At 47.0% G+C, this 16,981-nt stretch overlaps 1 protein-coding gene across 2 annotated transcripts in view; it reads right to left on the reverse strand.

Moving 5' to 3' along the window:
* Positions 1–16,105, reverse strand: part of NXPH2 (neurexophilin 2) — a 36,222-nt gene extending 20,117 nt beyond the window's left edge. The window contains exons 1-3 of one of the 2 annotated variants that reach the window (XR_010304835.1): positions 16,015–16,105; positions 15,330–15,431; positions 12,439–13,188 (exon numbers count right to left, since the gene is read on the reverse strand). Coding sequence is in view for 1 of the 2 variants with exons in the window: in XM_064154440.1 (XP_064010510.1) it covers positions 16,015–16,068 (54 nt within the window). In the remaining variant the exon portion in view is untranslated. Of the gene's footprint in view, positions 1–12,438; positions 13,189–15,329; positions 15,432–16,014 lie in introns of those variants that run through there. The other variant, XM_064154440.1, reaches the window with a different exon arrangement.
* Positions 16,106–16,981: the final 876 nt, after the last annotated feature.

A 16,981-nucleotide genomic window follows, 5' to 3' on the forward strand; every position in this document is an offset into this window, starting at 1 on the left:
ACACCTCGCACTAGCCCACCTTGCTCAAGGTCTCATCCAGCCTGGCCTGGAGCACCTTCACCGTGGAGGGGACATCCACAACCTCCCTGGGCAATCTATTCCAGTGTCTCACCACCTTCCCTGTGTAGAATTTTTTCCTAATCTCCAGCCTCTATCTGCCCTCTTCCTTATTAAATCCATTCCTAAAGAGATGTTGTAAAGAGACTTGAACCATCATCTCCTCTAGTTAATTGGAAGAAATAGCTCATAATGATGATTGCTTTGCAGACATTACTTAGATTGTGGTTTCATTGTCATATAGTATCCACCACTACACAAACCAGTGGTGTCTGTCTGTGATACAGTATTGAACCCCGAGGGATGCATCTCCCTTTGGCACAACTAAGTAACTAATTCAAGTCCTCTGAAGTTTTATTTCTGTTCCCTACAACTACAGAATCACAAAATTGTTCTGCCTGAAAGAGGCCACGCGGTCCAACCATCAACCCAACACCATCATGGCCATTAAACCACGTCCAAGTGCCATGGCCACACATTTCTCAAACACCTCCAGGGATGGTGACTCCACCACCTTGCTGGGCAGCCTGTTCCAATCCATGGCCACTCTTGCAGCAAAGAATTTTTTTCCTCCTTTTAGGCAGCTGTAGAGAGCAAGGAGGTCTCCCCTCAGCCTATCATTTGTAGAGAATTGAGCCAGGGAGCTGTGAGCCACCTGAACCCATGCAGAGTCCACAGGGAAGGATGGGTGTCATTCCAGCATGCTGGAAAAGCTGGCCAATGCTATTATGTGGCTGCTCATTATCAAGGTTGAAAGGTTTTGGAGATTGCAGGAAGCCCCTGAAGACCAGCCAAAAGAACCCCAAATACAATGACAATCAGAATGGCAGTTTGCCAAGCTTAACTATGTTAGGTAAAGTCAGGGCTTACTTCTACCTTTTTAGTGCAGAACACAAACAAGTGTATAAACAGGCCAGGGTACCCTGTTTACAAGGCTGGAAGCAGGACACTCAAAGGCACCAGGCCTTTGTCTTCCTTTGCAGCGATTGCTTCCCCCAGCAGCAGGAGAGGGAGAAGAGGAAAACAAGTCTGGACAACCCATCACATGTTTTAGGCCCATTCTGGCCTTCCACAACACAGCCACGGCTCTCCTCTGTCTGCCTCCACAGGAGAGGAGCTCCAGCCCTCTGATCATCCTCATGGTCCTTCTCTGGACACATTCCAAAGAAAGGCTAAGGCTAAAAATGATCAGGAGATTAGAACTGCTCAGACTCTCTTCTGCCCCTGGGGAAATCATGGAGCAAATCCTTTCTGAAGTCGTGGCTGGGTACAAGCAGGGGCAGATGATGACTGGGAATGGCCAGCATAGATTTACCATGGATTTACTAAATTTACTGTGCTTGACTAAACTGATTGCCATATATTTATCACAAGACCAGATGTGTGGATGAAGGAGCAGTGGAATGTTGCCCTTTATTGAGGCTTTTGAGACAACCTCACAAGCACCTTTGTCTCCCACTTGGGATGTTAATGCCAGGATAAGCACACTGCTGCTGGGTGCAAAAGCAGCTGGGGACAGGCTAGAAGGTAGTGGTCAGTGAGCTGTGCTCTAATTGGAGGTCAGTGACAAATGGAGTCCTATTCTTCTGTGAAACTACAGACTGAATTCACAGAGGGATTTTGCAGGCTTAAGTTTTCCTAATCATTGCTGCAGTTTTGACATAATTTGCTGGAAAACACAGTATAAACACCCTCCCAAAAACCCCACACTCTAATCTTCCCAAAGAACATGATTTAACAAATCTTGTTTGTTTCAAAATTCATTATGAAGTTATTTTTATTGTCGGAAGCTGCTGAGGTTGGGTTTGAAGAGTCCCAGAGGAGGTCATCATCATGCATGCAGAATTGCCATGTTGATGAAAAATGGAACTTTCAGTTCCACAGCCACTGATGGGTGCTGAGTTTAGTTTAAGGTAGCTTTGTCCTCTCAGCATTAGGCTTTGATTCCTCAAGGCCATCACTGATGGCAGCAGTGCAGAGTCACTGGGAGAGTGGATTTCCTTCACTGGTTAAGCAAAGGTGGCTAGCAGAAGAGGCACTACCACCACCTTCCTCCCCCTCGTCCAGCACATTGCCTTTCCTTCAGCAACAAAATGCTGGATGTGAGCATTAACAAAAACAAAACAAAACAAATTTCCTAGCAGCCTGATTTGACAATCCAGTGGAAAATTCTTCCTCATATCTGGCCTCCTGTGGTGCAACCTGAGGCTGTTTCCTCTCATCCTGTCACTTGCTACTTGGGAGAACAGACCAAGACCCACAGTGCTATAACCTCCTTTCAGGCAGACAGAATCATACAATTAGCAAAAAGAAGAATTTCTCTCAAACATTAACTTTAGAGAATTATATTTACATTTACAAAGATCACAATGACTTTTTTTTATTTACTAACTTCATCTTCTGTCCTACACAAGGATATAAGAATGTTCTCCCTGAGCTCTGAGCTGATCCCTGATCCAAAACACTTAACTGCACTTATCCTACCTTTACGTGCTGTGCTCCTGAATTTGTGCCTAGTGCTCACATAGTCATGTAGTCTGAAGACGTGACATCTTCAGAACACAAATGTGGCAGGCAGAGTGTCCCAACTTCATAGGCTGGCTGCTGATGGCCAGAAAACAAAAATGGATGGAAAAAAAATATGGTGGTAACAGTACTGCAGTTTAAAGTAGAAAAATTATCCCAAGATTATTCAGAATGTAACATCCTTATCCTGCATCTAGCCCACTTGCTTCATCTGCAAAACTGCCTAGTTCTGCAGGAGTCCATGGTGCTCAGATGGCATCTTTTAACAAGTTGGGTCAGCACTGCAAAGATCTTTCCATTAAGATGTTCTCATGAAAACCATCAGGAAATAGAGAATCAACAAAGACCCAAGTTGCTCCAAAGATGCATGTTTAGGAGAAAAGACCGATAAAGAGGCAAAACTTGCTGCGACTCACAAGACCAACACAGTAGTTCTTGGAGGAAAAAGGTCCCCAGGAACAAGTAAATAATGCAGCCTAAAACAAAGTGTCTCAAGAGTGTGAGAAAAGAAGACAGCTAAGCATAACAGGAAGGAATTAGACAAGCTTTGTGTGGAGTGCTGGAAAAAGTAAGCAATGCAATACCATCAGCTGTGAAACCTCACAGGGGTTATCGTGGCACTTCCTAAAAGAAAGAATACCAGGAGCACTTGGTATGAGCAGTCCTACCTCACAGGGAGATAGAGGGTAGCTTTTCCTGGTACCCATCTGCTAAAGAAAACAACAAATGCGAAGGGAGAGTTTCAGAGACAGCAAATCCCAGCTTTTTCACAGGTTCATATAGGTTCCCAGGTCTTAAACCCAGAACCTCCAACAGCACACTGTGAGACACATGTAGCCCTTATGCCTCTGGAGGTGTTCAAAGAATAGGCAGTTGTGGCACTACGGGACGTGGTTTAGTGGTCTCACAGGTGGCACAGGGCAGAAGGTTGAACTGAATGATCTTGGACATCTTTTCCAACCTTCCTGGTTCTATGTTTCAAGAATGCAAATGCTGTTTATTTTGTTTTGGTGCATGCCTTGCCGGGTGCCTGAGCTGCTAACCCATGAGTGCTCTCTTGGGATGCAAGTCCAGGCATCCTTTCATCCAGTTCTAGTGAAGGATCCAATCCAGGAAGTGGCTTTCACACACCTGTGGCTGAGATCACCGAGGAAACAATGCTTGCTGTGATGGCTCTGCTAATTTTGATTCTGATGTAGTTTTTAGTTTCCTTACTGCAGTAGGTCCTTGCAGGAGCAGCTACGTCTTCTGGTAGGTGTCAGAAGAAGTCGCTGTCTGCTCTCAATTCGAACACGCAGATCCCACCAAGAATAAAAGGACACATTTGTACTTTGTTTCTTCCTCCAAAGGCAGATCCGAGCAGCTGTGAGGGCAATGTCTGCCTTGCCAAATAGGGCACTGTCTGGAGAGAGCAGGCTGCCTTCCTCTTCCTCCGTCCTAACTACGGGATCAGCGTCGATGTATTTGCAGAGAGAATGGAGATATTAACACCTCGCCTATATATTAATTAGTCACCAAAAGCTGTTCTGCCTTAGGCTGATCAACCTCCTACTAGCCTAAGTGAAAGGAAGGCTCTGAGGTTTCCCAAAGGGATACATTTTAAGCTCCTGCTTTCTTCTCAGTACCTTCCTAGGTATCTCCCTTCCTCCTGTGTGGGGAGCTTGCTCCATCTCATTCTCAGGCACCTTATGCAAACTGCAGTCACAAATCTGGTACTGGTAACTTCTGCACTACCTCTTAATGGGTGAATTTTCCAAGTAAAGTTTCTGACGACATTAAAGTGTTCTCAGACTGAAAAAATGAGGGGGGAATGCCCTGTATTTATGGAGTTTTTACCCAACTAAACCTGATTACTGTTTCTTTTCCAGCTGAGTATTCTGAGGAGGAGCCTGAGCCAAAGGAATTGAACAGCAGCTTGTGCTGTCACCACAGCCAAAGAAAAGGCCAACGTGTCATTTGGAGCCTCTCTGTGTCTACAGAATAAGCAGCAGACCCCCAAAACATGACCACTCCATTGAGTCCTGGTGAACTTGTAACTGGTGTACAGGTGTGTTCTGGCTTTCAGACTCATTTCTGTTTCACATTTGTTTTCAGCCCCTTTCCTAAGAAAATCAAGCTCCCTGTGTTGCTGCTGCCCATCAGCTGTATTTCCCACTCAAACAGCTGTTCAGCTGTTCTGTGCGCTTCCAGCAGAGCCAGCAGAGCTGCTGAACTCAAGGATAATTAGATTTCTATGAAATAATTGTAGTGAGTAAACCAGAAATTGGGGCATAAGCTACATACTCCAAGCAGAACAGGCTTTATTAATCAACTGGCTCACAGACCAGATTATCTCAATATTCCCTGAATGCACAGAGGGATGTTAATAGCTCTGGTGTGGGACACGCCAGCTCAGTCACTACTGGTCTGTGTTATCAGGACTACGGCTGTAACATCTAAGCAGAACACAGCTGAATTGCCTTCAGTTACCAGCTTTATTGGCAGAACTCTAAAATAAAGCTGGGAGCTAATCTGAAGTGAACAAAACAATCCAATCCATCAGAACCCAGCACAGATACAATGCCTATTGTATCTGTATTTGTCACCTTATTAATCTTGTTATTCCACCAAAAACAGAACTGTGCCCTTCACTGAAAGAATATTGCAAACTCACCAGAAGGCAGCTTCCTGCAGGATGCTATTCTTAAATCTTCAGGATGACAAACTTAGTGGTTTGAATTCATTTTTTTCTCCACTGTTCAACATTAACAGCAACACTGAACTTTCAGTCTGAGCAAGCAGGGCAACAGATCCCATCCAACACCCACAAAAAGGTTTTGTTAAATAAGATGTGGAGTGTAAATTCCCCCATCACAGCAGCGTTAGGCTGTCCACTGCTGATAATGCACAGGCTGTGCATTTCTGAATAAAGGGATTGTGGGGCAAATACCAGCAAGAGGGTGTGAGGACGAGGTATGTCATCTTCCTTCGTTCCTGCAGTTGCAGGCATTTCATGTATTATAAATCAAATAGGTCCTAACCCAACGATGAATGTATTCTCCTGTCAGGCACTCGGCTACCTTGGCATTATTTTAAGCTAGCTTCTGCTAGGTGACAGAAAGTGGATACTGAGTTGTAGTGAGAAGAAAAATAAAAGAGGCTTGCGGAGTGAGATGGATGAGAATGGCTCCTCCAAGTGAAGAACTTTGTGGAAATAAATCACATCAGTTGTGATTCACCAGCACGGCTGCAGGAAAAATACCTGGCTTTGGGGTTCCAGCAGCAAGGAGAGAAAGCATAAAGAAAGGAAAAAGCCCTTCCGAGCCCCCAGAATGCTAATCTGGTGTAAACAAAGCTTGGCCTATCTTCTGGTCTGGATCTGAGCACTGCACACCAGAGCTGATAGCCGCAGCGAGACCTCAGAAAGGAGAAGGAGTGCAGTGTTTACAGCGTCTGTAGTTCTGTAAAAGCAGAGTATGACAGCCTCCTCACCACACAGCAGCCTCTGGCTCTAAGAGCAGAGACAGGCTCGGATTTCACCGGAGAACAACCGAGTTCAAACATTTGACAGTTTCACTTGGAGACGCTCTAGAAGTATGTTACACAGCCTAGGACCCAAAGCTGCTAAAGCCTTTGCACTGATCCACTATGAGAGCTGGGGCAGAGAGCTGCCAGGGGTGAGCTAACGACCACTGAGATCCTGGAAAGGTGGCTCTGTTTCCTGTGCAAGTGCAGTGTGTTTTGCTTGGAATAAAGCATAAAATACATTGAAGCTGGGCACTAGGAGTGACGATAGTCTTTATCTGCTCCTGGCTGCTGCACTTTGGATCAAGCAGACATCTCTAGGAGGAAAAGCAAAGAGGAGGATGGTGCTTCTCTCAAAGAAACAGCATGTTCTGCTTAGGAAAGAATTTAGGAGGATGCAGCAGGGAGGGAAGGAGAAAAAAGGGTGGCAAGCAGGCAGCTCACAGCAGAGTGCAGCTTAGAAAAGCTCCCTGGAGGGCCAGACTTCCTTACAGCACAAAGCAGAGGCAGGCTGGGGAATGCGAAGAAGACTGATGGATTTGTCGTGCAGCACAGCAGACTGTGCAGTTCGATTCAAAATCAACTCAGAAATGGCTGTTTCCAGCACTGGAAGACTAATTCAGTGGCTGTACACTACGCAGTGGTTCAGCAGCTGGGTGAGGCAGACTCTGGCACACAAAGGCAGCTGTACACAGGATTTGTCCCACCCCCAGCAGGAGGTGAACATCAGTCTTCTCCTTGTCTTGAACAGTGACAGGATTTAAATTAGCCAATGGACCAAGCTGAATCTGGTTTAAAAGCAAGAGAGGTGCAGTGTAGTGAGTGCCACATCAAGTGTTCCACTCATTTAATCTGAAGTGGCCCAGGCCAGCAGGCTGGTACCTCTAGCGTGCCACAAGGACACAGTAAGTGTCTGCTGCCAGTGCTTCCATGGAGCTGTTGGGCACTCTGTTAGCCCAAGGGGTGGGAAGCAGCACAGACTTCAGCTTCCACTGCAGGACTCTGCTGCTGAAGGAACTGGAGGACTGGGCTGCGCTCTTGCCTTGCTCTGCATTGTGTCACCCCAGCCGGTTAAGATCAGACTCAGCAGGGCTTTTCAGCCACTGCAGTGCTCCCATCTTAGCAACAAAAAACAAATTTGAAGATTGAAGCTCCATCTTTAATTACCACTTCCTGGCCTTTTCTTTTTTACTGTTTCTGAATATCTTACCAGCAGTTTAGTTGCTTTTAAACCATGAAAGCTCCAAAACAGAAGCACATTTTAAGAACCCATAACATGAGAAAATAAGAGGAGGATTTTGCAGTTATTCCCAAATTAAAGATTAAAATCTACAAAATATGAAATTCAGCTTTTCACGTGCAAGAGTAACTTCCTGAATGCACATACACATGTCCTACAGCCAGCAGTTACCCAGCTGTTTGTCTTGCATTTCAATCTGGAGGCTGCTCAGATGTATCTAGATTTAAGCCTTGCCAGTGTGGGGTCTCATCAAGATTTAGCAGCACTGATTTGTGTTACCACATTTGACTTGCAGACCAGAGTTGGGTTCAAGTCCATGAATCAAGAAGTACACCAAAGTTCCCACGTGCTCAAGTAGACTATGGCCTCATAAGGCCAGCTCTGCCCTGTAGGAGATGAAATAAATATAGTTTGTCCTGAAATTGCATTTAAATACATTGTAAAGATATTAAGAAGAGGGTTTTATATTTGATGTTTTCTTCCTCAAAGTGTCACTCACGGGTAGGGACAAAGATATTTCTTTGCAATCCACATATTCTTGTTAGTACAACCCCTGAATTTCCTCAATTTCCAATTACATGGTTCTCAGGTGACTGGAACTCACAAATGGTTTATTGCACTGTAAAAATGGCCTCTGAATTGTACACTCTCTTGTCTTTTGGAGACAAAAAAATATCAAACTATTGTGTTACTGCTTTAGAAATGTAGCTATATTAGAATTTGAGGAGGAAAGCATTGAACTTGGAAAATGTGCAGTGCTATCTCTGCAGTAACAGGTTCAACTCCTAAGCAGTAATCCAGATGACCCAACACGTGGCCACTGCCCACCAACGCAACACATCCAAGAAGCCAGTTTCTCCTCCGACAGCTTAACCTTGCCTCTCTCCTTGTATCCAGATGGGACAGTGAAGAACAGGGTCAGCTATGCAGAATCTTCTTCTAGTCTATTGGAAGTGAAGCTGAGAAACATACCCTGAGGCTCAATTTTGTTATGCTGAGCCAATCTTTGTTGCCTCTGCTTCTGAAAGTAACGATGGCACACACCTAACACATTGCCTAGAAAGCTACAGAGTACAATACAGCTACTGTCACAACCACATTCTGCTACTACAATCTCTTAAGATTTCTTCTAAGAACACTTGACTGCTTGGAGTAAGGAGAAAATTCAGCCTGGGAATACTCTGCATGGTCACAGCTGTCAGTGGTGGAGGAACACGCTCACCTGTAGCAGCCACAGATGAAGGCTCAAGAGCAAATCACTGGCCATGAGACCCTCTAACGCCGTGGGGAACAGCAGTTCTAACTTTTCAAACACATGTAATGTGCACCTGAAGCAATCAGCAGGTGCTCGCAAACAGACAAGAGCCAGGCAGATGGAAAAAAACCTCAAGATACCATATTATGCCCTCCTATGGTGCTAGGCTTTGTGGTTCCCCGTGTCCCCTCGCAGGACAGAAGCAGCAGCAGTACCCAGAACCACTTGTGGCAGCCACCAGATTCCTGCACTTCTTCAACCAAAGAGATAGGTTAAGTCAGAGAGCTCAAATCTTCTTTCTTTGCATTCCTCTACTGAGGAGCTGGTGGGAAAAATCCTGCTTCCAAATCCTCTTTAGTGGAAAGATTAACAGCAGGAGCCACAGCCTCTCACCTGCAGGGCTTGGTGTTACAGGGAGACTATTCCTTGTTAGTGTCCATCCATCTGTCCCTGTCTCCTGCAGTAGCTACCCAGGTTGACACCACCTGCCCGTGGAGCAGACGGCTGGAGTTTCTACCATTTCCTCTGTCTCTCATTCTCCTCTTACTTTCAGCAAAGTCCCAGTGCTTTTTTTCCCTTCGGGTCAGCCTCAAGCAGAGTCAGCTCCTCCTCCACCAGGACGACAAAAACCCCTTAAGTCCACATAGTAACAGAACAAATACTCCTATGCAGTGGTGTTTTCCTAGATAATGGGTGCAGTGAGATGAGATTAAGGTAATGTTTATACTGGTGATTGACAGTGTTAGAAATATCTGGTCATGAGCAAACCCAAGTACTCTGAAGTCAGAAAATGTGTAACTGATCCTAAACACAAACCAAACATGCTGGATCTGGAAAAAGCAGCATTAGGGCATTGTGACACAACAACCAGAACTGGTCCCAGTCCACATAAAACCCGATATTAGAGAAATTAGAGTCGTAGTTTCACCTGTTTTATTTCTCCCTATTCTTTCATTTTCACTTCCCTTCTAATAATAGCTGCTCTTATTACCAATCGTTTGGAAGAAAGAGCAAACCTCTCTCCAGAACTACGTCTCTTACAGCTCTTTAGTTCCACCTTAAATTACACTCAAGTCGTTCACATTCTGTATTTACTGCAAGTACTGCCCTTCCAGAAGGCCAGTACCAGCAACCAAAATCGCTGCTGCAAGGACAGAAGTACTTAGTCTTAACTGTGGACTCATTTTCACAGCCCTTTATTCCTCTTTGCTCTTGTTTCCTTGTCCTTCCTATCTTGGAATAACCGCTTTGTTAACTGCGGCTGAGCACAGGAGGAGATTCCCCACGGGGCAGGGATTAACCTTGTTTTCCCAGTCCTGACTTGCAAACCTCACATTTTTTGTGAGATTCCTCCTCCACCTGCTGCCCATCCCATCTCCTGCTCACCTGGCAGAGTGCTGAAACAAGCTATCTGCACAGGACCCACAGCTTTTCCAGCCTGGTGAGCGCAGGCCGGGAGCAGGCAAGCGTTGGAGCTGCAGCCTGTGCTGGGCGCTGCAAGGAGCCCTTCTGCGAGGCGCAGCCCCGTGGGCTGCAGGCGCCTCCATCGCTTCATTCGGTGTCCGCTGCGTCCCTAATGCACGACTCGACGTGCGGACACGGCCGCCTCCATGGCCCTGCACAGATGCCAGCACGTCTTAGTGCTACAGCGGCAGAGGGAGAGTTTCTGAAGCGTGAGCACAGGCAAACAGCTGACACATGGGCCGTACACAGAGCAGCAGGGAAAGCTTGCAAATGTGCCAGTGCTGACCTGGGGAAAGGGACTCCAAGGCGGTGAAACGCGATTCTCGGCAGACGGTCGCTGCTGCTGAGTCCACGAAAGCAGAGCCTACCGAACAACTTCACCTGTTATCTTCTCTTAACTGATCCTCTGCCTACCGAAACAAACCACATAAATGGCAGTTTCTGCGTGGGGAATCGAAAAGGAAAATGGAATGGAAACAACGAGCGGGGCTTGGGAAATACACCCAAGCACAGTGACACTTGGAAATGAAAGGCCAAAGCTGCCCCAACACAGGGCGTTTGGAGATCAAATTCAGAATTAATTTGTAACACTCGTGTGAATGGCAACTTCCAGTTCCCTCTGTTCCAGTTTTGTAACATTGATGTCATAATGATTTCGACTCAGTAGTTTTGTTTCATAATGGGTGAGAAGTCAAGGAGCACACTGTGCTGTGAATACACGTGCTTTTCAAGAGTCACTTAATCGCAGCTCTTTCCTAGTAAAGGCAACAAATCCTTCCTTTTTCCTCACTGCATTTGGTTTGGCTTCCAGCATTGAGAAGCTCAGACTGAAGACTCAAAGCAAGTCTGCCCTGAGCAGCAGAACAGCTCGGTCTCTTTCTGATGAAGATGCAGCACACACCTATATAATGACAGCTTTTGTCTCAAAACCACTCAGAACAGACTAGCACTGGCCTTTCCTTACTGCACCTCCTCAGCAGAAGTGCCCAAAGATTACCACGTCTTATTTAGCACTTGAGGCAAACACCTCCTGGCAGATCCCCCCCCGCTAAGGGTTACTGCCCAGTGCTGCTTCCCCATGCCGTGCCATGCCAGGCAGCTCTTGCTTCTCATACATGTTTATTTGTGAAGAGTTGATTAAGGGTGGAATGCTCAACAGCACAGGAGGAATTTGGTGCACCTAGAGCAGAGCTGCACCTCTTGGATGCCCTGAATGTCCAGCCCAGTGAGTGGTTTCTGCTGCTCCCATTCCACCTCCCAGACTCGAGTTCCTTTCTTTCAGAAACCAAGGCTCAGGAAACAAAGCAGAAAGTGCTTCCCAAATTAATGTCTGGCCTCCACTGATCTTCCTGTTGACTTCTCTGTCGGTAACACTGTGCTAAGAAGCACTTGGGACACATATCAGACATGTAGGTCAGCAAAACACTTTGCGCGGAGCAGGTGCAAGGACCACAACTAGGACTTCACACACTTTGTGCTAGGGGAGCCTGGGTACTTTGCAGTCTATGGACACCACACAGACTTGCTGTACAGTTCTTAATCAGGCTTTATAACCTTTCTGTGCCACAGTTGATTCACAAACTGGAAAATACCATCCACCAATTCCAAGAACTGGGTCAAAAGATGTGATGTAAGGACAAGTTGAGTTTAGTGTTGCATGTTAACCTCTTGTGTTACCTGAACCTAGCTCCATTCACCTTAAGACCTGACTCCTCATTCAGAAGAATACATTCTCAAAGTGCTGCAGTCAGCCTTTGTTGAGCTGCCTGCAACTTCAAACCGCCTGAGTTACTTTTATTACACGAAAATGAGACATGGGCTTACAATGCCTACAGCATCAAGAAAAATGCCAAAAGACACCAAATGAAATGGTGGACTCAGTATATTTCCTAAGACAGATCTCCCTCAAATTAAGAGGGACGGAATTTCATCTGTGTGCTTCAGGATGACCAGAGAGAAGCATTTACCTTTGCAAAACCAGAGTTCTGCTTGGTGCCTGTTTCTGATTCTCACTCCAAGGGCACGTTGCAGAGACATGTCTGCAAGGCAAAATTAAAGTAGCCAGAAGCAACAGCCTCAGATTCTACAGCTCCCATGGTGAATGCACATATATTTCAACCGGGAATGTGTCTCTGCCTCAGTTTTCAAGCTCTTCCTGTGTGCGAAGCAACATCTTGTACTATAGCAATCTGTAGATGCTCTCTCTTCAGCTCACTTTGGTCAACTCTGTTTTAAAAAAACCTCTGCAGCAATTTTTTGCTTCATTATCTGATAAATCATTTCCATCATAGGTAAAGGCTCCAGCCTGTGATAAGTCCTAACAATCATCACTAGATTTCACTCATATCAAATGCTGTACTTCAGTCTTGGTGAAGAAAAAAATTAACTCCAATTAAGATACTTTGTATTTTTTTAAACTGATTGTTTCTCATCTATACAAACACTGTTGGTAAATAATTAACTGCTTTTAAATGTTTGTGAAGTAATTAATTCCTAAGTTTCTAACACAGTGACAGGTCTGCCCGATGATAATGTCAGAAGAGAGTTCCTTGATAGGGAAGCTGGTACAACTGTAAGCACTAGGAAATGCTGCTGTAATCCTTTCTTCTTTCGGATTGTGAAAACCGGGGAATAAACAGACAGTTGCGGTGCTCGCTCACCCAGCAGAACCACGGGGCCTGTCTGCCAGTGTCTCGCTGTCCTTTGCCAAGACAAAAGGAAAGTAGTGGCTACATGAGCTGCCTACAGCTAACGCAAAGCATGCTTCTTTATTCAAAGCCTATACACAGATCTTTTTTCCCCTTTTCCTTTAAGGAAAAAGAAAATCTCATACATTTGGAGCTAATTTGAACAATCCTATGAAACAGGATATTTTAAAGGTGCAGATTAATGACATGAAAATACTGGCTACCGACAATGCTTGTTGGCTGGTTGTATTTTTTAAACAGGATGTCTTTAAAATGACAAATAATGTTCCCAGGCAATTAGCAGAAGGCCCCCTCCCCTTCAAACTAACTTAACGAAACATTATCAGGAATACTGCACACCATGGAATCCCAATACTGCAGTCCTTCCCATTTCCAACACGTGGAGCTTCTTTCTAAGGAGGGTACTAACAAGGCATTCAGCAGTGCTGTGACAACTGAAAACAGAACGGTGAAAGTTAACAGTTAAGCAAGAGCTTTATGATAATGCTGCTAATGATAATGCAGTACAATACAACAGGTTTTGGCCTTATGAACGGCAAGCCAGACCCGTAGCGAGCGTGGGCTGCAAAGAACCCTTTTGATCTAGAGTGAAAACACAAGCATGACTTTTAAAATGAATGCATTTATACAGAAGCCATTTAGTACCCTACCCCGACTCCACAGCAGGCTTCTTACTGTTTGATATACCCAAATATGCAAAATGGTTTAGGAAACATACATGTGCTTATGCTGCATGTGTCCTGGTACACCATCCATCAGCCATAATAACGACCCAAGAACTTGCTCCAAAAATGCACCACACTCGATTAAGTATTAAACTTCTGATTGAACAGTACTAGATACAGTGCATAAACATTCCTAACTAACACTCCATGCAGAAACTCAGCGACTGTCTGTCAGAATCCACAGCATTTCCTCGAATTGGAGAGGTTTTACATGGTTTTGATTCTACATGTGTGCATGTTTAATGAGGAGGAAGTAACACACTTTGGTATTTGAAAGCCAAGCAAGCATTTGAAGTTTAATTAAAAAGAAGTGCTTATACCTTCACCAAAACAGAGGGTCAAAGCATTCTGCTTTCTAACATTTCTGATTTCACAAAAGAATTAGTATTGCACCATCAGGTAGAGGCTGACAGTAGCATTTCTGGGTTACTAGAATGTTGCTGTATTGCCGCAGTAAACCTTTCATTTTTTTCCTGGTTGAAAAGCTGAGCCTTTAGTGCTGCGTGAACCATGCTGATCTTTGGTTAGAAAGAGAACAAGTTAAGAATCACTACCACCAGTGCCTGCCTGCTAAAACTTCTAATTAGATTCCACAGAGCCACCAGTCCAGAGAACACAGAATAGCAGAGATCTGCGTTCAGTGGTTTACCAAGTATGTCCAAGCTCAGTCTAATTAGCTGTAACACTGACCAGACGTTAACCAGGTGTTCTGTTAATGTATTTACACAATGTTTTAGAAATGGATTAGCATTAAATGGTACATCTAAAATGCCTCAAACCCCACACACATTCTCATTTGGCTTTATTATTTAAAGTAACTGATGTAAGCTATAAAACCAACTGACCCAAACATTTTGCTGGTTTGTCTATAAAGGAAGCAGAAAAAATGAACACTCCTGTGTGAGCCGAGTGCCACATCCACCTGACAACCTGCACTGACTCTGCATGATCTTTGTTCAAGACAGCAACTTTGCTTCTTCAGTCAGCCTTCACTCAAGGTATGTAAAACCACAGCAAACACCTTTCCAAAAGCATCTCTAAAACACTGTGTGACAAACCCAGACCCTGATCATACAAGCTTCAATCGGTCCCTTTGATATCTCTTAGAAAAAATGAAAAGCTGGGTGGGTGTGAGTGCCTGGGAGAAGTTGTAGGTGTGAGGGAGAAACGTTTTTTAAACGTTTTTTATATAGCTCCCCTCTGCTCAGCTACTTTGTAATCCATTTTCTGCTTTCCTTTCCCATCTTTCATCCCTGCGCGTTGTTTAGCTAGAAACTGGGCTGTAAGAATGTGAAGAATGTAAACAGCTTTTTATTGTCCAAAAGGATGGGAGTGTGAAAGAAATGTGTGCCTTATCGCAGGACTGCAGCTCACTACTTCATTGCTCTGATAAAGTGCTGGAGCAAAAAACATTACACGACAAGCACAGTCTAAAACTGGATTAGAATTTGGCATAAGCTTCCTCAAAAACTCATCAATCAACTCACGCCGTAATATTAGACTCCAGCTCTTAAGGAGGGCGTTTAATCCCTTCAAGGATTATTACACACTCCCTGTTGACTACAGTGACAAACTCTGAGATACAAAGCAGGTGAGGAAAAGAGACACAACTTTTACAGCACGAATCAGAGGTAATTAGGCGTGTGAAAACAAAACTCCCCCCCCATAATTCCAAAATAGCATTTAAAAAATACTTACTGAAAATTGCCAAACTCTTTTGCAAATACCTTTTTCTCTTTTAACCTCTTCTGCTGTATAAATACAGGCATTATGGCCATTTGTCTTCCACTATAAATGCCCCGCGACCAAAGCAGTTTGGTGGCTCCGAGAGAAGTTTGCTCCCCGCATACCTGTCCGCAGCCGCGCGCATCGCACTGCTTCCTCCCTGCACCGCTTTGAGTTTCCAAGTCCGCATTTCGCCTTGTCACTGTGTCAGTCCTCAAAACCCCCCACTGCATGCCAAGGAGTATGTAGCATAAACCAGGTGTGTGCTGCACGTTTATGATAAAAATTAACACCCCCTATGCGCTGCAGCAAGCCTAAAGTAACGGTGAGGCTTTGCAAGCGTTGGTGACTGTTCCCACACGCCCCGCTACGTCCTGCACATCAAAAGAAGCACTTGACCGCAGAAAACTTTTCAGGAAAGGACAGTTTTGGGTGGTGCTCGGCAGCCACTCCTCGGCCCGCCGCACCCCGCTCCGCCACGGCTGCCGGCGCCGGGCATGCCCATTTCCCGGCGCATCCCGGCTCCGGAGCGGCTCTTTGCCCCGACACCCGAGAGCCCCGCGATCCCGCCGCGTAGCAAACGCGAGGGAAAAGCACAGCCTCACTTACAGAAAAACAGGCAGAAACGGGTGCCGGGCGGCGGGGGGCTGCACGCCGCTGTGCTGCGGGCTGCTCGGGGCCAGCCCTGCCTCTGCCTCCAGAGGAGACCGCGCCCGCCACCCTCCCCGGTGGGAAGGACACGGGTTCCCCCGAAGTCTTGCCGCAGGGGCTAGCGGTGGTGGGGCTTGGGGGGAGGCAGCGGAGACTTACGAGCTGGAGGACGCCCTGGACCACGACGAGGGGCAGGGGCTGCAGGTACACCATCCTGGCTGCTGGTCTAGGAGGTGACTCCCCTCGCACGGGTCTCGCACATCTCCGCTTCGGGAAAGAGGAGGATGGGGGGCAGGACCGAGCGCGGGGACACACCGCCCCGCTTGTAGCCCCTCACGGGGCGCTGGCAGGCTGCGGGGAGGTCCTGATACTGCCGCGCCGCTCCGCGCCTCTCCGCTCCGTTCCGCGGGCGGCCATGGCGGGCAGGAGGCGGGCAGGTGGGAAGAAGGCGGGAAGCGGCGGCGACAGCGGCACCCCTCGCGAGGCGGTGGGGGGAGGCCCTCACAGCCCGCTACGGCCCCGCCGACCGGCGGCACTCCCGCGGCCGAAGCCTGCCGCCCCTCTGCTCGCCATGGCGCGGGAGAGCCGCCCGGCCGGGCCGAAGTTGAGGGGAGGCGCGGAGGAGGTGGTAGGAGATGCGTCACCGCCGGGCACCGAGCGGAGCCCGCTGCCCCGGGCACGGCGGCCCGGCCCTCCTCGGCAAGTTGTTAGCGGCGGCGGCCCCTCCTCCTGCCGCCCGGCCCACAGGCTGTGGGCTGCTCGCGGGGCCAGAGAGCGGGAACGGAGAGGCAGGCTGGAGTTGGAGCGTTCGCACCGCGGTCCCGTTCGCAGGCGTAACCCACTGGCACACCTCTGTTGCTCTCAGGTGGGTCTGGCACCCACCCACGGGTGGGCAGCCGTGATCTTTGTGTGGAAACACAACACGAGGAGACAGAGAGAGATGTCCAAGCCCTGAGGCCTGTCTGGCGCCCTTTGACCTGCCCCGGGGACACCGCATGTCTGTCAGCTGAGGATGGTGTTCCCTTGAGTGGGTGTGGGGATGGGGTCGTGTTCAAGTGGGCTTCTTGTGTGGGGCTGGAGCTTATGGAGGTCCTGGTTCAGGCAGGGCCTGGGCAGCGGCCCGTTG

Source organism: Pogoniulus pusillus, chromosome 2, assembly GCF_015220805.1.
Source record: "Pogoniulus pusillus isolate bPogPus1 chromosome 2, bPogPus1.pri, whole genome shotgun sequence".
NCBI classification, from domain to species: Eukaryota; Metazoa; Chordata; class Aves; order Piciformes; family Lybiidae; genus Pogoniulus; species Pogoniulus pusillus.